Genomic DNA, 27,945 nt, shown 5'->3' with positions numbered 1-27,945 from the left:
TGGGGGGGCATTTTAATTCCAAAGTCCAAGGGAACTTTATCAGGATGCATAGTATCCTGATCCATGAAATAACTGGCCTTTTAAAATAAAAATGTGCCTCTATGGAAATTTATCATAGGGGTGTGTATACTTATGCCCCCTGTATTTTAAGGAAGCACATTTATTTATTTACAAGACATTATTCATTCACAAAGAAAAGTGGTGTCCTTAAAAGGTTGGATTTTCCTAAATTAGTTGAATTAAAGCATTAAGACCAATTTCCATAAGATGTATTTTTATTCCGCTTTTTAAGCAACTTTAGCATGGGTGTATGCAAGCCGCTGTATATGAGTTTGTAAATGGGGCTCGGCACCGAACTTGGATACTTTCAGGCACCAACCCAGGTGTATTGAAAAACACCTTGCAATTAAATACCAAATTTCAAAACTTAAGGAGTATATCTCAGAAGTTCAAGTGAGCCAATAAGCATGCTTTTACCAAAAACTAATCATTTTGTGTGTGTGTGAGTGTGTGAGTGTGTGAGTGTGTGAGTGTGTGAGTGTGTGAGTGTGTGAGTGAGTGAGTGTGATAGCAGCCCTTCTGTTTTAAACCATCAACCATTATCAATCATATAAGCTTTGTGTATGTGTGTGGGTACAATATGGGAATCACGTCTACCTGCATCAGGACTGCAGTGGTATCCTGGGTAACCGCCTCATCCTGTGTTAGTGTTACTGTACAGTTGTAGCCATGGTAACAGTTTTTTACGATAGTGGTAGTTTTGCAGGTAGAAACATCCAAAAGCCCACACAGTGCTGTGCTACCCCTGACTGAGTGAAGACATCAACTTTAATTTATTGGTTAGCTTGTTGATAGAATTTGTTATTGCAATTATTTATGATGTCAAAAAAGGAAAACTGGCTCATACGGGAAATCGTAGAAAAATGTAGGCACAACAACTCGTAAGATATCTCATGGAATTACACAGCATTATTACTCGTCACTATATTTGGGAATGGGCCATGACAACAGCCTGCCTGGATCAGAGTCTGTGTGTAATGTTAGCAGGAGGCTGAAGATGAATCTGCAAACACATAACTAGAAGTAGCAGAAATGTTTGGTGTAATAATCCGGTCGCTGGTGAAGTATTTTTAGTCAGTTCTGTTCTTGAGCCGACGGCAGATTGGTGCTTCATCCTGTTTGGGAAATTGTCTGTGTGTGTATGTGTGTGTGTCTGTGGTTTTGAGAAAAGTAAAAGAAAAATCGAGAACAGACAGAAGAGACAGAAGTAGGAAGGAAAAGCAGGGTTGGGGAGAGGATGCAAGATAAATAGGACCAACGCACAGAATACGACTGACGTGCTGGGGTCTAATAAATGTGTGTAGAGATGTATTTATATGATGTTCCATCTGTGAGATGCTCCCATAGTCCTCTGACTGAAATCTCCAAGTATATCTCCGGTAGATAGAGAGCTGGTTGAAAATATCTGTGTACAGCACGACGAGAGGACAAGGAAATCAAATATTTATACACAAGCAGCGAGATGCAGGGGCGGAGGGAGGAGAGAGACAGACGGAGAGAATCAGAGAGCAGAGAGGAAGAGGTTTTCTGTCTTGGTACTCTGCCATCCCAGTAAGAGGAAATGAGTCAAGCTGGGAGGAGTTGATACAGTTCATAGGGAAGACAGGAAGTGTTGGCCCTCATCACACTGACTGGAGAGTAGCAAAGAGGAGGAGATGTAATGATGCAAAGAAAAGAGAAACTTTCCTATAGTTCGCTCCCGTCCTTCCCTGTTGGTGAAATGCATCGTCTGGGGATAATCGGGCTTGTTGTCACAGTTCTGCTGCGGCGGCACTGAGCGGTTACCAGGTTGGATCCCAGCACGGTACCTGACAGGCGGGAACCAGGGAATACCAAACTAGTTGATCTGTAATTAAGTCTGTAACACAGTTACAGCATGATGGTCACGGCTGCAGGAAACACCACTAATAAAAATACTACAATCATCTTTATGTAAAATTCAGCTTTAACACTGGCTATGGTACTTTCAGCATGTCCTACTATAATATATTGTGCGTGGTGGTTTAATGTTATGTATTCAATATGAATGACGCGATAAAGTGCGGCACCACTCCTCCTGCTGTGTGTTGCAGGCAGGACAGGTTAGTGAGTTTTCTCTTGGCCTTGGCTACAGCTCCATGAAAATGAAGGAAATATTGCGGAAACGCGGATCGTTATGACATTGCGATATAAAAGATACAGGAAAATTAAATCGATAGAAATTTTCATATCTTTCCGAAGATATGTACTATCGTATCACCCAGCTCTCCCTGATTAACTGTAGCACAATGACACACAGTGAATAGGCTGCATAAAGGGTTGGGAACCTGTGGGGGGGAAAATACACTTTCATCTCTCAAAGGGAAGTGTGAGATTGCATTTCCCAGTTGTTGTTGTTGTTGTTGTGAGTAGGCGGTAAGGGTTAATATCTCCCCCTCTTAGCATGAAGGGTGCTCTGTGTTTCATGTCGCGCCCTCTCTGTCTCTCTCCATTGTACACCAGCCCAGCGGAGACCTGCACTCGATCAGCCATATGTCAGCCTGTTGGGCTCCAGATGGTGGGCACATCAGAGGGAGGTCACTGTTACACACACAGATGCACACACACACACACACACACACACACACACACGCTTATGACAGCTGCAGATCACAGACACATGATGCATCTGGGACAGACAAACAGAAGCAGACAATAACATGATGATATCCAAATTGTATATTGTGTATTAGCTTATTCACCGTATCCCCCAGAGTTTGACAAGTCGATACACACCCTTCTCATCTCCGTGCGTGCTGTAACTCTGTCTGACGCCCCCAGCAGTAGCTTAGCCTAGCAAAAGATCCTGCAGGTAACTGGTTCCAACTAGCTACTGCTCCCAATAAGTGACAAAATAACGCCAACATGTTCCTATTTACATGTTGTTATTTGCATAGTCCAAGGGTGTACTAATAACGAGGTCACATGAGACACAGCCATATTCTAACCGCATACTAACTGGGAACTCTATTCTCAGGAAGGGGAAAGAGTGCTACTTGGGCGGAGGGATTAGCGCAACACCGAAAAGCAGTTACTTCCGTCAACAAAACCAATGTGAATAGGTAGCTAGCAGCAAACAACACTGGTGATCATGGCTGACTTTAAAGAACTGTCAGAGGAGTTTAACTTGGTATCAAACCAAGATCTAGAAAATATATACCATATACTGTATACAAGCTAAAGTCCCAATAAGTCGTAGCGCTTTTACATAGTACGGGAACCATTCACACACTGTGGCCGAGGCTGCCGTACAAGGTGCCACCTGCACATCAGATATACACACACACAGACACATTTACACTCTGATGGGGTTCAGTGTCTCGCCCAAGGACACTTCGACATGGGACTGCAGGGCCAGGGATACCTTACAATTGGCAGGCAACCATGTGTCATCCATCACTGAGTGTCTGTCTCTCTCTCTTCTCTCTCTCTCTCTCTCTCTCTCTCTCTCCTCTCCTCTCTCTCTCTCTCTCTCTCTCTCTCTCTCTCTCTCTGTGAGCTGCAGGATTCGTCCTAACTAACCTCCTAACTAACCTGAATCAGCCAGCTATCAGGCAGCAGCTATTTATTGTTCCCAGTGTCTGCCAGGGAAGAACAGCCTTCAGATCAACAAACTGAGCCCCGACAGTTATAACAAATACACATTTCATTATGTTGACTTTAATATTCTTTGGGCTTATGCAATACAGGTCTTTATTGACATTATGAATATACACTGTCAAGCTTTTTGGGTCCACAGTGCACACATATACACTACCGGTCAAAAGTTTGGGTTCACATACAAATTTTTATTCCTCTCCATTCTAGACAGAATACCAGCTAATCTGAGTGGTGGGGGGGGGCTGATCTTTAATGCAATATCTACATTGCCCATTATCAGCAACCATTCACCCAATGTTCCAAAGGCACATTCTGTTTACTAATCTGATATCATTTTAAAAAACTAACTAGAAAAACATTGGCGAACTCTTTTGCAATGATGTCAGCACATAATGTAATCTGGAAACTGCTGCCCTGGTTAAAAACACAAGGCAACTGATCTCAGCTGGGATTCTGTCTATAATGGAGTGCAATGGAAATTTGTGAGTGACCCCAAACTTTTGACCGGTAGTGTATAATTGAATATGGCTTTACTCACAGCTTCTAATGTGTATTCATGGGTAGCCATCCTCTAAAGCCAACCACCAACTGTACCTTCATAACTTTGACCCTTACTATAACCTTCTTTTAAATTTAGGTTTAAAATCAACAAAATCAACACAGCAGCTTCTGGAAATGTGAAAAGCAGCTAGATTGACTACACTTCATCCTCTGATTGGTTCCCACAGACACGCACATGCTAACATAAATACAATCTGATCTAATTGCATTTTATTCTTTAAACATACAGAATCCAGTTTCACATCAAACACACACGGAGGAGCTTGTGTTGGCTGACTCTAAGCCACATGGACAGACTAATGCAACAGATATCCTCTACTTTGTAGCTCGGAAACGCTTGGAACACATTTCAAGATAAAATCTGTGAAGTCAATGAACAATTGATTGCAACATTTAGAGAACATAACCACTGTGAAAGCATAAAAACTAACGTGTTTGTCTCTTATTCACAGCACTGCTGCATATCCTTTCTTTTTCACTTAAAGGGCCCGTGACATGGTGCTTTTTGAAGGCTTTTATATAGGCCTTACTATACGTTCACACCGCCACCGACATGAGCTTCTAAAGTTACCGGAAGTCATTCATTCTCAATGGAAGCTTCTCTCAGCTGCTAGGAGCGGCAAATTGCGTTTTGGGAGTTTTGAGAGACCAGAGCGTCAATCAGAAAGTTGACATTTTTCCACTTCATGGTAATGAGCTATGACGTGGTTCAGTGGCATGCAGCGGCTAACGCCAGCAACCAATCAGAATATAGACGTCCGTCGCGCTGGCTGATCCCGGACAAACATACGACGTAAACTTTGTTCCTACCAAAACATTGATTCTGAGAACAAGCTCATAATTGCCGTTGCTGGGTTACCTTTCATTTATGATATAACGTTGTTTGCGTACAGGGACTAGTTAACGACCATGTGACAGTTGCCGGTCCCATGGTCTCTACGGTCCCTCACAGTGACGTCCTGCACAGATCACTAGGTTAGTCTGGCGGCTGCCGCTACGACTCAGCAGCTAGCGAGCGAGCTAACTGCTAACAGAGACCGCTGCGACCAATTAACAATACACATTCTGTCATATACAGTATGTAATTTATAAAAGATCTCTAGTGTCAGTGTCTTGGCCGTGCAGTGGCTGCGTGAGCTTCTCCCGGTTGAACATAGAACGCCGCCACGTCAGAGCGGCCAAAAGCTTCCCCGTACTTATCGACAAGCGTCCTTCAAAAGGCGGCCAGAGCTTCTTTGCAGTTCAAGTTGGCGACGGTTTCCCGATCGGCCCATCTGAGCTTTCATTTACTCAAAGGCAGAGCAGGATACCCAGGGGCTTACTTTTAAGGTTTTCAAACAAAGACAAATGTTCTCCCTTTGTCTGAATTGGTCTTAAAGCCATATCAGTTCCTTATTTTATGAATGAAGCAGTTGGTGAGAGGAAGCACCCGGGCTGTGTGTGTTTTTGACTAATCAGTCAGACCTACAAAATCTCACCCTGTAGCTCCCTGTACTTTCAGAAAGTACCACCCTCTGATCAGGGACTTTTTGGGTGCCCCTTGTCCCTCAGGGAGCAGCTATAGAGACAGACAACCGATTACACCTACAGCAGTTTAGGGTCAGCAGTGAACCTGGCCTGCATCAGGTCTTTGGACAGTGGGAAGAAATCACACACAACACAAAATACTATCTTTATGTACCTCAGTGTTTTCTAGGCTAAAACAGATGTGTGTATCAGGACATTTTACAGAATAGTTTGGGTTTGGACTTTGCCTTTGTTTTGGATGATGCTGTACAGTAAGATTTAGATGGATTATAATGTTAATCAGATTCTGTGTGTGTGTGTGTGTGTGTGTCTGTGTGTGTCTGTGTGTGTGTGTGTTGTGTGTGTGTGTGTGTGTGTGTGTGTGTGGCTCAGCAGTGTCTGTGCCTCCAGGCTTTAGTCTGGTCCTCTGTGCTGAGCTTCTGTCTGGAAAGGCACACTCTCTCTCTACATACAAACTGTGTGGGTGTGTGTCGAGTGTGGATACTGCTCCTCATAGAGTGGCCTTATAAACACACTCATGCAGTGAGAGAAACCGTGTTTGAGACAGAGAGACACACACACACAGACAGACAGGCAGGAAGAATGTGGTATCAGGAATGCAGCAGGTCAGGTATTTGTCTCCAGCAGAGAGACGCCTTCACTTTGTCTGCTCTTCTTCTTTTGTAACTCAACAAAAGCCCAGTATGAGAAAGGGCAATTAATGTGTGACATGCTACATTGACATGCTTTTTTTTGGTCATTTTCTCATTACTTGTGACAACAAACTGTGGAGAAAAACATTCATACATGCACATAGAGCCTGATGCCCCCCCCCCATCAACGATTCAAACAATTTTCAAATAAAGGCGTTTGTCTGTTCCAAGACTCTCAATTAAAAGAACTGCAGTCCTAGGCCCTTCAACAGGGCTGGAGCCCCCATCCCTACACACCACTGCACTTATTGATGTTGAAGATTGTGTCAAAATTGTGTCAAATTTAAACATGTACCTGCAAACTTTTTGCCAGTGCCATCTGTAATGAGTTGATAGTACTCATGTTAAAAGAGAGTTTAAAAAGAGGGTCCCAGATAAAACACAAAGGACATAAATACCAAGAGCAGAGTAAATGTTAGCACACAGAAGCCCTTGAAAATATAATTTACAATGACCTTTAATTAGCACAATTGAAATTGGTGTGTGTGTGTGTGTGTGTTAATATGTATATTCTGATCGTTGGTGAAAAGATGATTTAATGACATGAAGTTGTCTGTCATATTCCCCTCAGCATTATGGAATGTGGTCGTACTGCAGACGCTAACAGTTAGCTGCCCCCCCCCAGCAGTCTGGCTGCCAGCAGGAGCCACCACCTCGCTGGTCGGCTCGCAGCGTGAATCATCTTGATCCCTGACATACAATACAGCACCACAGAAGGCTGTCTTCTATTTGTATCTTCCAATGAATATGTGATATGGAAGACTTGTTCTTTGTTTAGCGTGTTCTGATCTCTAGGGCTGCCCCCTCTGAGTCCATGATTCGACTGATGATCGTTTTGGTCTAGTCAGCTAGGATTTCTTTAGTCCATTAGAATCAGAATCAGAATCAGAAAATGAGGCCACAATAAGTAACACCTTCCTGGCTCTCAGCAGTCTGTCTGACTCCCGCAGTGCTCTCCCTGATCTGAAAGTGGGCCGCCTGCGCTGTTGGCCCCGCCCTCATCTCTGACATCACAGCAGGTGTTCTCCCTCAGCTGGCACACGCAGCTTTTACCCAAATTGTTTGCAAAGGCTGGCGAGGAGGCTAATGCCTGACAGGTTGCTTTGTTTGGCTCTGGATTCCTAGCAACACAGGCAAACAGCAGACAGATGTCTGTCTGGCCCGTTTCTGTGTTTTTAACATGCAAGCACAATGATAGAGTGGTAGATGCTGGGCACACAGACTTTGTGAGAGTTTAACAGTTAATTAGTACAATAATATAAACAAACACATATTTAAATCTGTTACAAAGTCTTACTGTATATCATGTATGCCATGTGTGGCTGTCCAGTGTGTGTAGTCTCAGCCAGGCTTCAGTATGGATGTGGATGATGTGAGAACAGATGGCTGTACATGGGGGGGGGGGCTAAGCCCAGTCTCTATGGGGGTACATGTTTTTGACCTGGATCGATGCAGGAACATGTGGAGGTTGTGATGTTGCCCCCACTGCTTAGCCACATTAGAATCTAATCATATATTTCTTTGGGATGGTATTGTTAATATAAAAAGTCTTGTATTTAAGCTTTACCTATAGAAATGTAAATGAACGTTGAATATGTATACCTTATTTCAATTGGAGCTGGTGATTGGTGCATCCAACTCCCTCAAAAGACCGCTTCATTTGCTTGATGAAGGTCTAGTACCAAAATTATTATTATTATTATTATTATTATTATTATTATTATTTTTCCCACTTCTGACCTAATTCCCGTGCTATTTTCTTTCTGTTTGTAGCGCTGCTTACAGGAAAACATTGGAAGGTTTGTGCAAAGATTGGTTTTCGAAACAGCAGCTTAAAGTGAGGTGTAACACCACTGTCTGGCACAGAGCTTCAGAGGGTGTGGGAGCTGTGACCTAGTCATGTGACTGGCTCAGAGCCTGCAGAGAAGCAGGAAGGTGTTCCATTTATAGCCTCCACACGGCTCTGTCCCGTCTGCATGTTCTCAGTGGTTAGTGGGTACCTCGCCAGTCCTGCCTCCCCATCACCATCTGCTTTTCCCCCTGTGAGTCAGATATTAGATACATGTGATGTCCCGTGTAGTTTGATTATTCATAACGTTGACTTTCAAATTTAACATTTTTTTGCATGCCTATCTATTTTGTTTAAAGCCAGTATTTCTGCACTGTTACATAAAGATCTGTCTACACTAACATTATTAGTATTATACTGTTATTAGTGCTGGCTGTGAACATTTCCAATAACTCCAGAGCATTGTGTCTGTTGTAGCATAATGTTGCTATAAGCCTCCGATTAATATTTCTTTTCTTTTTTTTATTATGGCCTTATTGGCTCAGCCTGCTGCCTACATGCTGTTGACCAGACTGACCAGTCATAGTCATCAGAACAAATCTTAACTCGTTTAATCCGATGAATCGCTTTGTTCAAATTGAGGATTTTCTTTTTTTGTGTGTGATGACGTTATAAAATATCACAACAGACAATTGAAGCTTCCTTTTAATAAAGGCTGTGAATGTTTATAAGACATTGGCTTCAGACAGATATCAGTGGATGATGGGATCACATCCGAGTCACATCTGGAATGGATTAACCCTTTAAACATTTCAGTCTGGCCCCGATCATCCTAGAGCACACAGCAGTCCCAAAGATCACTTGTGTGTGTTGTGTGTGTGTGTGTGTGTGTGTGTGTGTGGTGTGTGTGTGTGTGTGTGGTGTGTGTGTGTGTGTGTGTGTGTGTGTGTGTGTGTTGTGTGTGTGTGTTGTGTGTGTGTGTGTTTAATCTGCTTCAGTCTCCACGGCTCACTCAGACATAGAGCTGTCTAGAAATCTTCCACAGTCCTAAAAAGATTTAAAAAAAGATATTCTTCTTTAAAGCGCCCATATTCAGCTCATTTTCAGGTTCATAATTGTATTTTGAGGTTATAGTATTGCAGTAGTAGCAGAATAGCTTTACATGGTTTTTATTTTCAAAAAACACCATATTATTGTTGTACTGCACATTGCTGCAGATCCTGTTTTCAGTGTTTAGGTCTCTGTTTTATCTACAGAGTGAGACATCTCACTAGTTTTATCAACAGAGTGAGACATCTCACTAGTTTTATCAACAGAGTGAGACATCTCACTAGTTTTATCAACAGAGTGAGACATCTCACTAGTTTTATCTACAGAGTGAGACATCTCACTAGTTTTATCTACAGAGTGAGACATCTCACTAGTTTTATCAACAGAGTGAGACATCTCACTAGTTTTATCTACAGAGTGAGACATCTCACTAGTTTTATCTACAGAGTGAGACATCTAACTTGTTTTATCTACAGAGTGAGACATCTAACTTGTTTTATCTTCAGATTGAGACATTGTTTTAGCTCCAGAGTGAGACATCCCACTTCTGAACTGTCTTTGTTGGGAGTCGCACATGCTCAGTAGATGAAGGAGGGGAGGAAGAAGTGAGGTATATGCACGTATTGATCTTTCTGGTCATCTGATATGTTTTTGGTGAAGTCATCACAGATGAAGCTGTGCAGAGAGAGATATGGAAAACAAACGAAAGAAAGAAAGGAAGAAGAAAGATATGTGCACAGGGTGAAGTGTGGGATTAGAAAAGGATGTGAATACATAAATATCCCCGCGCACATACGCTCTGAGATATGGATCCAGATATGAAATGTGATACGGAGAATGTTATTTCTGGACTGAACTGTGTTAAAGTTCCTCCAAAAGAAGAACAAAGGAAAACATTCAAATGTGCTGTTCCACCTGATTTGATTATAGAGAGAAATGTGTGTGTCTGTCCCACAGCAGATTCCCACAACCTGATCAGACCACTGCATCCAGTGATCCAGCGGTTCTTTAAACTATGGCCATGGTGTCTGCAGAGATAGCATTAGAGTTGGACCAGTATCAGAAAAGCCTCCGGTACCGCCTAAAACGCTGGTACCACTACCAGCCAGTACTGGAGTTAACGCACCGATCCAATACCACGTAATGTAGCTCAGAAGAAGATCTGTTTAAAGTAGTTTCTTTCTGTTCTTTTTTCATTCGAACTTCAGACTGGATAATAAAAGAGAGTTCTTTGTTTGTGTTTTTGTCACTAAAGTAAAATCCATACTGGGATAGTAGTATACAGCTGTTGAAACATAATCTACTCATAAAGTACTCTGTATGGGCGATACACAAGTTCAGGTATGGGAATGGTTATTGGGAAGCAAAAAATGGTTTGGGACCATCTAATTAGCATTGCTGCTGCTAACACCCAACATACAGTACATATAATGTACATTAAAGTTTCACCATGGTTGGTGTGATCACTTCTGTACTTTAGGTCCAGGATCTACATGTACACAAGCAGGATTTTGAAAATTCCATCACGTGTGTACTGTTGAAATATTCCTTTAATGTGAATGTTGAAATGTTTTTATACGAATAACTAACTGTTGCCTCCATCCTTCTGTGTCTTCTTTAAGAAGATGAACCGGTGGTTTTTGCCACCAACTCCCTGCAGAGGCGTAAGAAGGGGCTGGGCTTGACTGGCCTGCGCACCCCCGGCTCAGGCTCCACCCACTCCAAGAACAGACCGGGCCTTATGATAGGCCTGCCGCAGAACTTCCGACAGATCTCCTCCATCATCGACGTGGACATCTTACCTGAGACACATCGGCGGGTACGACTGCACAAGCACGGTACCCACAAACCCCTGGGCTTCTACATCCGGGACGGCGTGAGCATGCGGGTCACACAGCAGGGCGTCGAGAAGGTGAGACAGATGACTTTATTACACTAAATAATACTAATATAATAATAATATTTACATTTTCAAAGTGAATTAATTGTTAATAAGCATGACAAGTGAATGTAAATGTTGGTGTCATACAGGGACTCAATGGTGCATTCAAGTGCACCTTGTTAAACTAATGGTGCATTCAATTGCACCTCGTAAACTCTGAGAAACTCAAGGTGTTGTTGTAAAGAACCCTTCTGCCATCTAGTGGCTCCTGTTGTGACGTTGCCATCCCTGATCAGATTGGTCAGAATGGGTCAGTTTTACCCCCCCCCCCCCTTCTTGACTGGAAACTTCTGCCATCAGGAAGAAGATTCCATGTGCCGAGATGTAAAACAAACTAAGACTATCGTTGATTCGATCATCTATCATGCTGCTGAACTCCAAAAGTAAATCTTAGCACAACAGAGCAAAAGTGCAATAAATACACAGCACGTTATGCACTTTAATAATTATAGTCACTATTTAAGGTGTCGTATTGTCTGTGTCTTTCCTTTATGTCCTAAGATGCTTCGTTGATCTTGTGTTTATGTTTTTATGCTGATTTTATTTTATGTTGATTCATTTTTTTAGTTGATTTTGAGATTCCTGTTACATGTTGGTGTTGATTGTAGCACTACGCCCAAGACAAAATGTTTAAATCATAAGTTACATCTTATCGTGTATTGGGGGAGTGGTGACCCCCCTGAACACAACCCTGACTAGACCAGCTCATTCCTGGCGTCCTGTATCAGTATTATCTCTACTGGAAGGACTGACACAGTTAGTGTTTCTGCAGTTACATTATGTTAACATAAGAATATAGATATCAAAATATATAAAAGTAACATGCTTTATGTGTCATAGATTTGGTGTATAGATGTAATATTCTCTGTCCTGCTGTAGGTCCCGGGGGTGTTCATATCCCGTCTGGTGCGGGGGGGTCTGGCAGAGAGCACGGGGCTGCTGGGAGTTAATGACGAGATCCTGGAGGTCAACGGCATCGATGTGGCAGGGAAGTCTCTGGATCAGGTGAGGGACCCCCGGGAGACCCGCCAACACTTTAAGAGGATTGCTAGTTTCTCTGCAGGGTTACCACAAGCTGAGACACTGGTATTGAGAAACCGTTATTTGTGAAATCTCTTACTGTAAAACCGGCCTCAGGAGACTGGACCAGCTGGGTCGCAGCCACACCATCAGCTGTTTGAGTCGAGCTGAGACGGGCCGGTTCAGACCGCTGGAGCGGTTCTCCGCGACATTCCATAACGGTTTTGTCTCGTAGTTAATCTCTGGTCTGAACTGGACTTTGGAGCCTTGACCCAGAATGTGAAGTATTGAAGTCAGTCATGTTAAACAGTGGGACTACTGTAAATAGCTTTGGAGCCCTCAGGTACAGCAGGCTGATGAAACGAATGATCCAACACGGCTTTAACTGACGCTGGTAGAAGTGCTGTTACCTTAACACAGCCTCAAAAGAGGAGAAAAGAGCAGCAGGAAGTGAAATATCTGAATAAAATGTCTTCAATTTTTCAGATTTGAAGGAGAACTGATCTTCCTTTGTCTCTGACACCCTGGGCGTGTCCTTTCCTCCTTGTCCAGCACTGAGAGCCTCTGTCTGTGGTTTCAGGTTACAGACATGATGGTGGCCAACAGCCACAACCTCATCGTGACGGTCAAACCGGCCAACCAGAGGAACAACGTGGTGCATCGTGGGAGCAAAGCCTCACTGGGCAACTCGGGTTCTGTGGGCTCAGCCGGGTCGACCGGCTCGGCTCTGTCACATGACTCGCCAAGCCCCGCCTCTCAGAGCAACCCCATCACTGCGAGGTACACACTTACACATACACAAACACACTGCAAATTATTTGGTTCTTACCAAGATAGAAGTGTTAGATAATGTATCTTGTTTTAAGAGGGAATTTCTCATTTTAAGTGTTCAACTTTACACTATAATCTTAAATCAAGCAAGCTGGTCAAGTGAAATGATCTCGCTGCATGGACAGATTATTTCACATTTTTTCAGACCTTTTCCCTCAGATTTAGGGTTTTATCTTGTTTTTTGACACCCCCTTTTTTGCAGAAGCGGGTGCACACACACACACACACACACACACACACACACACACACAATACTTCGCTGTAGCTCCTAAAGTCATCTGACTGAAGCTTTTACAAACTAGTCAGAACCATGTCTACTACTTTACAACAGCTGTTCTTCTATTTCACACCATCAGAATACGCACTGCAGTGCAGACGTGATGCGAACACTTCGGATCATAAAGTGTATTATGTGCATTATGTTCTATGCTTCAGAAGAAACACTTCAGTAATCTCATCTGCCTTCGTTCCACACACAGCGGAGCACTGTTGATTGGCTGGGACTCGTGACGTGACCAATCAGATGTGCTGTGTTCCATATCATCAGGATGCGTTCCCTCCTCAATATTATGAGCCATCAGTACATCTGTTTTTCATCAACACATTTTTGTATTGTATCTGCTTCTTAAAACAGACACTTCCTGAATGTAGCGGCGTCTCCACTAGAGGATGGATACCCGACCCGAGCCCGACGGTACCGGCCGGGCCGGGTTCTAACAGATCTTTAGAAAGGATGCTCCGGTTCGGGTCGGGCTCGGTCACATCAGCGCGATAAGGCATTGAACATTTAGAATTTAAAACAGCTTATTATGTTGGTAATGGCGCTTGTTGCTCCGTGTGCATTGATGCGCTCATCTGTTGACATTTCCCAATGCCTTCCTACAATTGCTTAATAAAAGCGGCTTTCCACACAAACAAACGTACATGTGTCATTAGTAGGCCTATGAGAAAGAAATGCGATTTTAACTGTGTCGGGCTCGGGTCGGGCTCGGACATAAATATCTTAATGCCTGTCGGGCTCGGGTCGGGTTCGGTTACTGCTCTGACGGACGTGGGCCGGGCTCGGACAGAAAAATCCGGCCCGATCCGCACTCTAGTCTCCACACAACAGACAAAAGGCAAAACCAAAAGAAAGCAGCTTCCGGAAAATTCAGTCGAATATGATCGATTATGGTCTGTCAGAATCCTCCAGGTCCGCATCATGACGCAGCGACTCAGCCTCTACAGAGAAAACACTCCGCTCCGAGAGAGAATATTAGACTGACATCCATCAGCTGCACACTAACATAAACAATAATTAATATTATTTAAATTAATATTATTTTCCGTGTCGTTTGTTGTTACCACAGCAACAGCATTGTCGAGGGCGACAGTGACGACGACGACGACGACGGCGACCTGATTCTGGAGAGTGACTGCCTGACGCCCTACGACTCCCTGCGGGTCGCCAACGGCAACAACACCAACCTTAACAGGGACTCCCCGGGGGTCAGGCCCCTCCCACAGAGCGTCTCCTTGCCCAATAGCGTCGGAGCGTCCCTGAGCGACAGCTCGCTGGTGACGTCCACTCACAACGGAAACCCCGCCCGCACGCCCGGCGGCACTCAGGAGAACATGAGAGAGGACGGCACCTTCATCACTCTGTGACATGGCTGGGACTATGGGATGTCACCATGACAACCGCGGATGGCCGCGCTCCCGTCAGCGCGTTTCCTTTTAAAGACAGGTGAGGCTCTGTCAGCCCTGGTGCATCATGGGGGTTTCAACAACACTGACTCTATTTGTGGCTGAGGTCCGCTGACAGGCTCCAGACGAGGATTTATATTCGCCAGAGGGAAATTATTCAAATGCCATAATGTTTGAACTAGTCCAGACCCAAAACCCAGTCTCTTCAGCTGTGACTCCGAGGATGTAGCGGTCTGCTTTTCTGCTTGGGTTGGAGATGTGTTTTTGTTTTTTAAAGTTCCTGCGTCTGCCGATGCCGTGTGGTCCCGCTGATGTGGAAGTGAAGCTTCATGAACCATCAGTTTCATGAAGTATCTTCTGAGCCCACTAGGGGGCGCGCGTGGTTAAAAGCAATAAGGTCACTCCATGTGCTTTAACCCTTTGTTGAACAGAGAGCGCTAACTAGTGGGCTCAGGAAGTAAAGGGATGATTCATGGAGCTTCACGTAGATCAGAATCAGATCAACAAGACAGAGAAATCCAGCCCGAAGTCCAGTTGGATGTCAGAGTGTAAAAGAGATGATCTTTATCCCAGGGTCAGTCTCAACCATCCCGTTAACCGCGGGATGGTTGACTCGTAGACTACAACAACACGATGAAAGAACAATATCCAGTGAAATAGTAATGGCTCTATTTTCTTGGCAGCCCAACAGCCAGTGGCAGCTTGTGTTTCTAGAGCTGCTGATCTGGGGATTTCATCAACAGGAGCAAAGTCAATACTTAACAGTAATAACGGAGTCGTCTTTAAGAATCAAGCTTACTACTACCTGCTTTTTAACAGTTTAGTTTTAAAATGAAAGCCTAAATCCCTGCAGACGTGTGAAGGCAGCGGGAGACATGTTGACACATCTGCAGCCTCTGATTGGAGGACGTGTCGCTCAGCTGTTTCACAGCTATGAGAGCAGCGATGGGATTGGCTGAGAGTGTATTACTATAGACCTGCAGCGCTGCACTGGTTGTTGCAACAGCAGAATAGAGCCCTAATTGTATTATAAATCACATAATATATTGAAGAAAGGGGATTTAATAAAGGGATTACATAATATTTGCAATACTTTTTTCTTCACTAACTCGGATATCAAACAATAATCATGATTCATCTCACAGGCTTCAAGGCTTATATTTGACATAGGGTTTTCTTTCTTTTTTTTAAATGTGTATAAATAAAAGAAATAACACACTGAAAAGTGTCAGATCTTCGGTGTTGTTAGGCTAAGATATAGCTTTTACATTCTGGCATTTCAAAATATGGAAACGCAATGACACATTTATTATTATTATTGTGAATTTTAAATTTAAATGTCATCAACAGTTGTTGAGTGACTGGGACCAGGAGGAGGTGGCTGGTAGAGATACACAGCGTTGTTGCACAGTGGGCCAACAGTTCCGGTTCGGTATTGAAACCAAAACCAGTTCCTTCACGAGGCTTTTATGCAGCGGCACCGTGGCGCCGTCCGGGGCGAGACTAGTGATGGCAACGATGACATGCAGAGTTTGACTGGATGTACGCTAACAGACAGACAGACAGGCAGACAGAAAGAATACCTCCACACCCCGTTGGAAGAACCAAGCCTGGGGCCCAAAAACAGTGTGGTGGGTCCTCGGGACCCTCTGACACCAAGCATCTGTATCCGGAGTGTCAGCAGCACTCCCCCAACTTAAATCTAACTAAAACAAACATTTTAGTCGCTGGAGTAATGTTTCAGTGGATGTGGCCTGTTATAGAAAGAAGTATTGATAGAATAATACATGGGCGGCTCTATAATACATGATATAATATTCAGATCTGTGTCCAGTATCAGGATACTAAACTTGGTATTGGTAGCAAAGTTAAATTGTTGAAATCACATTGCATAAGGACTATTTTTATGGAATAGAATCTGCTCAAATATTTCTGCTCTGACTGTCAAGCTGAATCAAAGTCACAGAATATTATCAGCTGACAGCAACAGGAGAGCTCCCTAGTCTGCCTGTGTTAGGGTCCTCTTCCAGAGCCACGTTGGGCCGGTCCAGCTCACGACAGTCCTCAGTCCCAAACCCCTGGCGGCCGACCTTATTTAATGCACTGAACTAAAGAACTGAGAGCTTTGACTGGTTAGAAGCAACTATAATCATCACTAGTTGTCATTTTTTAAGCTGCATTTTCACCTTTACTGTGAGTTGTTCAAACAGTTCTGATGCTCAGACGATGGCTCCCATCCACGGACAACTGACCAATCAGAGCTGTGTGGGAGGGACTACAACTGTGTACGAGACGCACTGACAGGGAAACGTAGACAAGCATCAGAGTGATGACGATCAACATATTTCCTTTAGTCGCCTCAGCGTGAAGCAGCTCATTCTGGATAGTCTCCCCCCCACACAACAACTCTGACAGGGGAAAAAGACTTGAGATCCATCAGAGACCACGGTGCTCGAGCCGGGCCCTGAAAGATCCAGCATCTGTCGGAGAGCGACGTGTGGATGAGCCGCTCATATGAGACAGCTGTCCATGTTAGCGTAGCCGAACCATAAAACAACACCGAATTACACTGATTACCGAAATAAAGTTTTAGCCGGCCTGTTTCCCTGTAGCCGACGGTCCTGGTCCCCCAGCTGGATGGAACCAGAACCAGAACGCTGGCAACAAATGTTATTTAATCATTAGATGAAGTTCCGCTGGTGGCAGAAGATGTAGCATCTCCAACCAAACCCCTCAACATCTACTTAAATCAACTGTGGTCATTAGGTATAATAATAATAACAACAATAATAATAATAATAATAATAACAACAACAAGACAGTGTCTTGCTGAACATGTTGCGATCCAGACGCAAACAGCTGGAGGAAAGCATGACGAGTGCTTTAATTCATGGTCCAAGTCCACTGATGCTGACTCAGATATATTCTATCAAAGTTTGATGTCAACAACTCTGCGCGCACACACACACACACACACACACAGAGCCACTTGTTCCCTTTTAATGTATATTACTGTAAAATAGAAATGTAAATGTTAGATCATAAAACAGGAGCTTTTTATTGCTTGGGAAACGTTTTTATGTCAGAATATTTTATATTAGGTGTAAAATATGGAGAGTATTTTTCTTATTCTTGTACTTTGAAATAGTTTCTGAGTGGAGACGGGCGGAGCTGTCTGTTGTCGCTGTTTGTCTGTTTGTGTTTAGCTGATGTGCTTCTACGAACTTATTCAAGATGAAGGATGTCTTTTCAGAGCCTTGAAACTTGTTCCCAAGTCTCTAACTTGATTTGTAACGATGCATGCCTGTCCCATGTTAATTGTGGAAATTCTTGAAGTACCATCGGCCATTCCATGGTTCATACGTTCATTGCTCATCCTGGCTTATCACTTCATCATAACTGTATGGATCATTTCTCCTTGCTGTTGTATGATTAACATCGGGTGTCCCTGCCGCGAGTTTACAACTCCTACTGTGGCCACGCCGAGACCCCCCCTTCAATAGCAGCTCGATTGGTTTAGGCATTGACCTCGAGTGGTTATGATTGGACAGGGGATAGGACCTGTACATGTGAACATGGACGCCTGGCCAATAGGAGTGTGTGAGGGCTGGTCTTGGCGTGGACATAGTAGGATTCGTCAATACACGTCCCTGCCAACATGCACAGGGTTTGAAATAACGGAGTCATGTACGAGCTGATTGGACCGGACCAATGTGCTCCACTAATGCACAATGTGAAGTGAAGTGGCCCGGTCCATCTGTCCCGGCACTATTTCACTTGATATTGTTACATGGAGTTTATTCTTTATTAATCTGTGTGTAGTGAAATGATTACGAGCTAACGGGGGGGGGGTGGTGGTGCCCACAGCTGTTTTTCTGCACCGAGCAGGCTAATTCAGCCGGGAGCATGTGCCAGCATTAAAGATGCATTCCAATATTCTTACCCAGAGTTCAATGTCTCTTATCCTAGCTTAGCACAAAGAACAGAAGCAGGGGGAAACTGTTAGCGTAGCTCAAACTCCGTCTCACTCCAGAACTCATATCTCACGGTCTCATTTTTAGATATTGCAGTTTGCTGTAAAAAAAAAGAAAGAAATGAGCCAATAGTTCAGAGCGATTTCTTAACCAACCGCACGTGATGCCATGCGCAATAATTATGGCTTTTAAACTATCAAACCCTGAATGCATGATCATTAAAGGAGCCACCCGTATTTCATGACTCTGTAACTTGGTTACTTAGGTCACCTTGTTGCCACTCTAGCGTGGTATAGAAAGCCTGCAGGAAGACTCTATTTGTGCCAGTTCTCATTGATATTCAATGGACTAAGCTGCTTGACTCTGATTGGCTAACAGCTAGCCTATGAGAGCCTGACTATCAGAATCCTTTACCCAGCTCATGAATAGTAATGAGCTCAGGCAACATGACATCAGACTGACCGGCTGTTGTGATTGGTTCCCCTTGCTTCCGGTCTTTGTGCTCAGCTATGCTAAACCCTCTCTGACCTGGAGGAGCCGGACCGGTCTGAGTCTGGAACGCTGCCACGCCGCGGGCGAGCCACCTGAGTTGTTGCGGCATGTTGTTAGATTTTTTTCGAGAGGTGCACGTCCGGCTACGCCGTGAAGTCGGTATGTCCAAATACCTGCGGAGGTAGCCACGGCGTAGATTTAACGCAGAAGCATAAATCACACTTAAAGGTCATAAAGCACCCTCACCTGTTACCGTGACGATCACAGTGGTACGAGTTAACGTGATGAAGCATGTGTGACACGGGCGTCTTTCCTGGGATGCAAAATGGTTCTTTGTGGAAGAATGATCAAGCCAAAGGGACATCTCCATCTGTGTTCATGATGCCAAACCCTCCATGTCATTTTACTGTTTCACTCTGTGTGTCGCTGCTGACATCATCATCATGATGATGATGATGATGATGATGATGATGATGATGGACACTTGTGTGGCTAAGCAAAAGTCCTCCCCTGACTGTAGAAAACAAAGGAAGTGCCTTTCTGAGTAAGGATACTCGTGTTTCCGATGATGTCATGTCGTGTGTGATGTCACTGCAGCAGCTGGTGTCAGAGGACAGAGCAGCACTTCCTGTATTGGCCGAATAGAGGGTTCTCATTGGACGCGTGCCCTGCACTGAACACACAGCTTTTTCTGTATCAAGTCTGTAACCTACAGTAACTGTGAATGTCATTTGGAGATCAAATACGGTTATCAAAATAAAGTATTATTAAAAGGTTTGTATTATTTCACTTCCTGTTTCCGTTGAACTTAACCCTCGTGTTATCTCCCCTTCGACCGCACAAGTTTAAGTTTTTTGGGTCAAAATTTAAAATTCCGTGGCCGGTTAGCTCAGCTGGTTTAATCCTCGACGCAGCGGCCGCGGGTTCCTGTGGAATTAAAATGCCCCCAAAATAAATAATCTTAAAAAACAATAAAACAAAATACATTTAAAAATCAAACTTTTTTTGGTCGTCTTTTTAAGACACTTTTGTCACTTTTTGGTCACTTTTTCAGATATTTGTTGATTTTTTTTCTGTTTTATTGGACGTTTGTCACATTTTTTTAATTATTAAAAAGCTTTTGAAATGCTACAAAATTAAAAAAACAAACAAACAAATTAAATCAAAATAGTGATCATTTATTTTACTTTAGCATTGTATGGAACCATCCACTTCATTCATTTATTTTGACAATTTGATTAAAAGAAACCCAAATTTCTGAGATAGGAACTTTTAGAAAAAACGGGTCAAATTTGACCCGAGGACAACAGGGGGGTCAACCCCTCCTCTTTGTTTCTTTCATCGAGTCTCGTTGTCCTTCCTGTCTTGGTTTTCTTTCTTTTCCCTCCTTTCGTCCATTCTTTCCACTTCTCATTATTATGACTGTTATGATTCTTTATGACATACTATACTATGACTGTGACTTCCAATATAATACACTGTGACATAGTTGTGACCTTTTGACATTCTATACTATGACTGTGTGCTTCTCTGTATTGGAATCCATGTGGATGCCCCCCCAAGCACTGCCCAGTGGTACAGAGTAGCACCAGCGTCTGCGGGTGTGGTGAGACATGTCGATCTCACGGCCTTCAGGAAGAAAGGAAGCCGTGTGCGTGACGAACCGAGGGGGGGGGGGGGGGGGGTCTGACATGTGATCAGTGTGAGCAGAGGTACTATCCATTACAGGATTAACTAAAGCAAGCAGCGCTGCTGTTTGTCTAACAGAGGAGGAGAAGTTCATCTGGCTGCAGGAAACAGGCTCAGAGTTCGGGGGGGACTGAAAGAAAAGTCATACAAAATCATAGTATGTCAAAAAAAAGGTCATAAAAAGCATAGTGTAGTGTGCCAAGGAAAACTGCACAAAAATCATAGTATGATATGTTGAGAAAAAAATACAAATGTCAATAGTATGTCAGGAAAAAATCATTAAAAGTCATGGTATAGTTTGTCAAAAAGAGTAAAAAAAAAAAAAAAAGGCATTCTATAGTACGTCGAAAAACCTCAGAAGTCCGAGTCATGAAAATATGAGGATAGTATGTGGGGGAAAAGTCATGAAGAAAAAAGTGTACCACCATCACTTTTCCTCTCAACATTGTAAATCATTTTTTAAATAATAATATTGATTTTTTGTTTGTTTTCCCTGTAATTCTTTCTAAAATAAATGCTAGAGATGATGTCCGTCCCCGTCCTCTGTCTCTGTGTTGGTGTTCTAACCTCTGGGGGATGTATGGGGACTATGGTGACCTGGTCCTCAGCTCTCTGCCGGGCGCCGCCCAAGACGACTGTGATTGGTTTAAAGAAAACCCCAAAAGCCAGCGCACCTTTCCCTCCCTTCCAGGAATGCAGTGTGGACTAGACAGACCCTCCTCCGCAGCGCTGTGGAGGAAGGGCTGGACATGAGGGACATGAGACACTACCCTGGAGCCAACCTGAGCTCTGGACACCTGTAGACATATAGAAGTGGTAAACGTTATTTATACTTATGTCTTTAGAGTCATAGTGTAGTATGTCAACATTATACTAATGTACTATGACTTTTTTAAAAGTACTATGAATTTTAATTCCTAATTTATGACATACTATGCTACGACTTTTATCAAAATATTATAGTATGACTTTTTAATGATTTATTTTCAAAATACTATACTATGACTTTTTATGAAATATTCAACGTACTATAACATGATATTTTGTGACTTTTTATGATGTAGGCAACTATATGATCTTTTTCTACTTTTATGGAAAAACTATACAATGACTTTTTTTCGACATATTATACTATGACTTTTTATTAAACATACTTTATTTAATGTCATATTTTTATGTTTTTGACACAATATACTGTGACCTTTTTCTGACTTTTTAATATTCTTTTTCTGATAAATTAAATGGTTATGAATAAAATAATATATCTTATGATTTACTTCTCTGCATCTAATTACAAAATTTGCTCAGTCGGCAGCCACATACAGGGGTATGAGTATAGAAATATGTCATCCATATGCTCCTCATTTCTCTAACATCACTCCTCATCAGAGTGGAATCACTAACTGTGAGCTGCCGTTTCGGGTCAACGCTGCCCTCTGGTGGCCAGGAGGACGACACACCGCAGCCACAGATCCAGACGCAAAATGGAAACACCATCTTCCATCTTTTATTCAGAGCATTTAGTCTTTTTTCTGCTGCTTTATATACAGCAAGCTGGGACACACACACACACACACACACACACACACACACACACACACACACACACACACACACACACACACACACACACACACACACACACACACACACACACACACACACACACACACACACGTTATTCATGCATGAAAAATAAAGTAACAATTAACCCCTAAAATGTAAAACTGAGTGACATATTGAGTTATTTATAGACTGGGGGTCTGGTTGGGTGGTAGCACCACTTGTGTCCATCCACTCAACAGAAAGTGGCTGCTCTGATATCAACGCCGGCGTCTTCTCAGGGGGTGCACACAGTCTCAGTCATCTGTCCTGCTGGACGTAGTGGACCAGGACTTTCTCTGAGCGCACCATGTGACCGGGCTCCCCAAAGCCCCGGGACTGCAGCCTCCGGATTCCTGTACGCAGACAGACAGACAGACATTCAATTAACTGGTTATAGAGCCCCTACTATGCTATTCCCAGGGACATTCTAAAACGGTTTTGTCCCATTGCTAGTCTTTGGTCTGAAGTGTGGAATGAGAGTCTGAGACAAAGTGAAGGCGTTCTGTACCTGTGAGCACGGCGTACCAGCCCTGCAGACCTCGCTTCAAAACACTGCTGTCCTCGTCCGACACAAACCTCCGGCCGTCTGCAGTCAACAGCAGGACACAGGGTGAGACGGGTGCACTGATATTCATACTGTACTTTTTCTGAAAGATTATTCAGGCAGTCTAAGTAAAGGCCAGCCAATTTATTTATAGAGCACATTTAAAACCAACCAGGCTGAACAAAGTGCTGTAGAAAGTTATATTATGAAAATGAAATAAAAATATAGACACAATGATCATCATACAAACAACAATTTTTTTACAACTGTCTCTAAACTAAATCATAAGGCCAAAGAATAAAAATGTGTTTTAAGACGAGACTTAAAGATCTTGGCAGTAGAGGGGGAACTAAAATTCTGGGCCCTGTAGAAAGGCATTTTCTATGGGTCCCTCCCCCGCATCCACAGCTTTTCATTCTAGCATCTTTTTGGGCCCTCCTCACATGAGGGACCTGGGTCCCCTTACCCCCCGGCCCCCCAGTCCGACGCCCCTGGGCCTAATATGAATGGGAAGTTTGTTCCAGAGTCTCTGGGCCACAACGGAGAAGGTACAATCACCCTTTGTTTTCATCTGAGACTGTGGAATAGCTAAAAAGAAGTACTTAGACGATCTTATATTATATATATATATATATATATATATATATACATATATATATATATATATATATATACATATATATATATATATATATTATATATTATTATAATATTATGAGTTTATTTTGATTACGTCATGTCCCACCTTATTGAAGCACTTAATTTAATACCTTGGAATGGTGAGGTGCTTTTTATTTCATTTTTTGTTTTATGATTTGTTTACCCCCAGTTAGTCACAGATTTGTTGATTTGCCCTTCTGAAAAAGAGGGTGGAAAAAATCAAAGAGTAAGTCAAAATCTTTTTTTCCCAGCATTTATAGAGATATATATATATATATATACACTGTATATATAATGTAATCTTGATAACGCGCCAATAATGGCATATGACTTGGCGTGTGATACATACGCCATTTCATGGGATCAGTCTGGACGAAGGACACCTCAAAGGACTGAACCTTTACTTAAACTTTGTTCAAGTTCACAGACTTCTTGTAGAGATTTCAGAGTTAATAAATGCCCCAAATCTGTTGGAAAATGTGTATAAAAAGGACAGTTTGGGACAATTATTTTACTCAGATTGAGCATCAACAAGCTTTATCTAATGTACTTCTAATATTTTATACTAATCTGTAACTAGAAGCTAATTGTGTGGGGGTGCCACCTGGTGAGCGTCAGTTCCCTTCAGTGTTTAAATATTTAATCAAAGCGGCAGCACAGAGTGGGCTCCGTGTTTGAACTCACGTTTGCCCTTCAAGTACATCATGGACTGCGGCCCCCAGTGGACGTTGAGCTGAGTGGAGAGAGAGAGTTAGCTTTGGTTAGAGGAAGCAAAATAGGAAACAATGGACATGTAATGAGCCGCTGAGTTTTACCTTGTGTGCATAACAGGACTCCAGGAAGAGGGAGAAGACTAACGTACATGTCCAGACAGCTGTGGCTTTTATCTTCTGGAACAAGAACATGCAAGCAAGTCATCTCAACATACTTTTAGATAATGGAACAATCACTAGAAAGAGTAGTTGTAGTAGTTCATGGCATTTCAGGGCACAGCAGGGCGCAGCAGGACATAGCTGGGCATGACGCAGGACCACAGGGACCGGGTTTTCTCTCCAAGAGTAACACTCACTAGTATCTCTTTATCTATAAGGCCTGTGTTTACCTCATAAAACCTCTCCGTCCCTCAGAGAAACCTTATCAGACTCACTCTGCTGACTGGCTCTTGCTTCGTGTTCCACAAGCTCGGTCTGAACTTGGAAACACTGCTTTTAACATTTTTGGAACAAATTACAGACTTCCTTAAAATTCAATTCACTTGTGCCTCAAAAGAACAGATATAAAGTAGTATGTCTGGAGTCACGTAGACTTGGATTGCATATCATATAATATTGTGTCCATACCCATTAACGTATTAGGGCTGGGCCGATCTGCCTTTGTCCCAATACATGGGTGCTGATTGGATTTGTATTGCAATTTTCATTTATTGTGATTCTTGAAGCAGAGCTGTCAAAAGTATTCACATCCATTACTTAGGTAGAAGTATAGATACTAGGGTTTAAAAATACTTCTGTAGAAGGTGAAGCATCAACTCAAGTTATTTTACTCAAGTAAAGGTGTAAAAGTACTGGTTTCAAAACAACTGAAAGTGTAAAAGTAAAAGTAATGTAAGGGGGAAAAAATGCCATCAAGAACAAAAGCTTAGGCCACGCAACAGAGGCCTATAGTGCACTACCCCCCCCCCACCACCCTTTGACTTAATCCTGTATGTACAATACAACTGTATAATCTCTGTCTTCTATTTCCTTGCTGGAGTGTGACGGGATTCGTTTCATGTGCAAACGTACAAACCAGAATGTTACATGTTTATACTTCTCATCCAACCACAATCAAATTCAATCTAACCGGATGCCGCAAGTTATCTGGTTAGGTATATATTCTTTTTGTTTTAACGATGACAAGCCAGAATGAAAACAAGCCAAACTGAAATAGGAGCAACTATTTTTAAAATGTAAAGAGTAGAAATTACAGATAATTGCGTGAAAATGTAAGGAGTAGAAGTAAAAAGTCTGCTGTAAAATTATTACTCCAGTAAAGTATAGATACCCAAAATGTTTTAATTGAGTACGGTAACAAAGTATTTGTACTTTGTTACTTGACTAGAAGTATTGCTATTCGATAGTGATGAGTATTGGGATTTTCTTTTCCTTCTTTAACAGAAAGAGCAGTTGGATAAAACACTTCTAGAGTCAATATACCGTATCAGTCTGACAATTATTTACTTTGTAAAGAAGAGCGTAACATGGATTTGCAGCTTTTTCTTCTTTCCCCTGTTCTATCTGAAACAAATATGATGTAGTCGCCGTCAGCGGTACTGTCTACACCTAAAACATTTAGCGCAATAACTGGTAAAAATAAATAAAAAAAGAATATCAATTTTGAGGAAAAGAATCGATTTTAAAAGTTTTGCAAAAGAATCACAATGCATACGATTTCCGATTCATTTCCACACCTCTAGTAAATGTACTGCAAGTAGACAAAACAGTGACCACAACGATAATTCAACAGTACGTGTGTGTTGACACCAAATGTCCACTATACCGCTCACTATAAACTATCAGGTGTCCATTACATAGGGAGAGGGATTTGTGTTGAGTGATTGTTTCCATGGTTCCGGTGAAAGGGATGTGTGGATGTGTAGATGTGTCTGAGTCTGATGACAACAACATTAATAAAGTTTAAAACTCCATTATCCTGTTGCTTGTTTACACCGGTTATGTAGTTCTCATTATGATGGCATTGTTATTTTATTTGGATCTGGTTTAAACTGTTTACTTTTATTAAATACATTTTTAAAATTGCAGCTGTTGTTTAAATGTGTTTTCTGTTTTGAAAAGCATGTACAGCAGCATCATGTGTATACAATCTAATGTAATGTATACATTAGAGCATACTATTGTATCATATAGAACTATAAATTAATATTAATGCTCACAGCTTTTCTAATTGCTTGCTTGCTTTGCTTTGCAAAACTTTCTGTGGACAAAACATGTTCAAGCTGTGGTCTATCATTCAATTAAGAACTTGTTATATTAATTATTACTTAAGAAATTGTGTGTATTGAAGTAAAGTACATTAGCATCAGTGTGACTACTAATCAGTTTACAAATAAATGCTATTATCTTCACTGTAATGATGTTTGATTGCTTAAGTGTAGTTGAACAAATAAACATAATAATCATTTTCTACAACAAAGTGCTAGATAATACACAAATTCAACCAACAGATTGTTATTTAACTGCATGAACATAACTTTTCCAGAGCTACAATACAAAGAAAGCAGACATGAAATGGCACAGGCACAGCTTTGAAGAGAACACCCAATACATCAGACTGAAGGAAAAAGACGTTTCCACTCACCATGTCTGCCGCGGTGTGAGCAGCTGCTCCAGTTGCAGCATGTGTGTGTGTCAGGGCCAGTGTTCAGGCTGCTTTTATCAGCAGCAGGTTCGATCCCGCTCCCTGTGAGGCCTGGCGGGACTCCTGTTTACTAGAGGTTAAAAAAAACTGCACAAACACACGTCTGACGTCAGGACCGAGATCTGCAACGAGGAACATCAATAGTTGGACCTAATATGTGTGTATGTGTGTTTGTGTGTGTGTGTGTGTGTGTGTGTGTGTGTAACAGACAGGTATTTCATGTTGCTGCTGTTTTTTGTTTTCATTAGAGCTTTCCCCGTATCAGCTGAGCATCACTGATTGTCTTCCACAGCCTTCATCATCCACTCCACGTGTTTAATAACTGGGCTCGGTACATGCATGGACTATATATAGATATGAAGGAAAACAAACATATTTAAACACATTCACATGGCTGGATTAGTCTGACAGTGGGCCGTGGGGGGGGAACACGTTCAAGGAATATTCACTGTGTGAGCCCAATAAATCAAATAATTAGGGTCTTAAAACTAGCTTCCATTCATTAGACTCCAGCAGCACTTCCAGAGGGTTGGAGGGTAAAGCGCTACATAAAGCCTTTAGGCGCCCATGTTAATCAGTTGTGCTGTTCACAGAGCGAGCGTTACGTGATCTAAAGAAATCGTTTTGGCGTCTCGTCAAGAGCCTGAAAGAACAATCCTGTGTTTACTAAGCTGGTAGGTACCTTCCACTCCAGGCACTCCTCTAATTAAACTCTATACCTTCTCTTTTCTGGCATTGTCCTTAAAAAGGATCCGCGGTGTCTATCATGTTTTTCCACCTCCAAGTGC

General features: G+C 42.5%; 1 protein-coding gene across 1 annotated transcript in view; it reads left to right on the top strand.

Annotated features, from left to right (window-relative positions):
- Window positions 1-20,019, top strand: part of pard6a (par-6 family cell polarity regulator alpha) — a 32,405-nt gene extending 12,386 nt beyond the window's left edge. The window contains exons 3-6 of the mRNA XM_032524360.1: window positions 10,920-11,209; window positions 12,119-12,244; window positions 12,840-13,039; window positions 14,440-20,019. Coding sequence (XP_032380251.1) covers window positions 10,920-11,209; window positions 12,119-12,244; window positions 12,840-13,039; window positions 14,440-14,737 — 914 coding nt within the window. The 3' untranslated portion in view covers window positions 14,738-20,019. The remainder of the gene's footprint in view (window positions 1-10,919; window positions 11,210-12,118; window positions 12,245-12,839; window positions 13,040-14,439) is intronic.
- The last annotated feature ends 7,926 nt before the right edge of the window (window positions 20,020-27,945 follow it).

Source organism: Etheostoma spectabile, chromosome 8 (genome assembly GCF_008692095.1).
Source record: "Etheostoma spectabile isolate EspeVRDwgs_2016 chromosome 8, UIUC_Espe_1.0, whole genome shotgun sequence".
Lineage (NCBI taxonomy): Eukaryota > Metazoa > Chordata > Actinopteri > Perciformes > Percidae > Etheostoma > Etheostoma spectabile.
The sequence above is the reverse complement of the archived record's forward strand: the minus strand, read 5'-3'. Positions and strand labels throughout refer to the sequence as shown.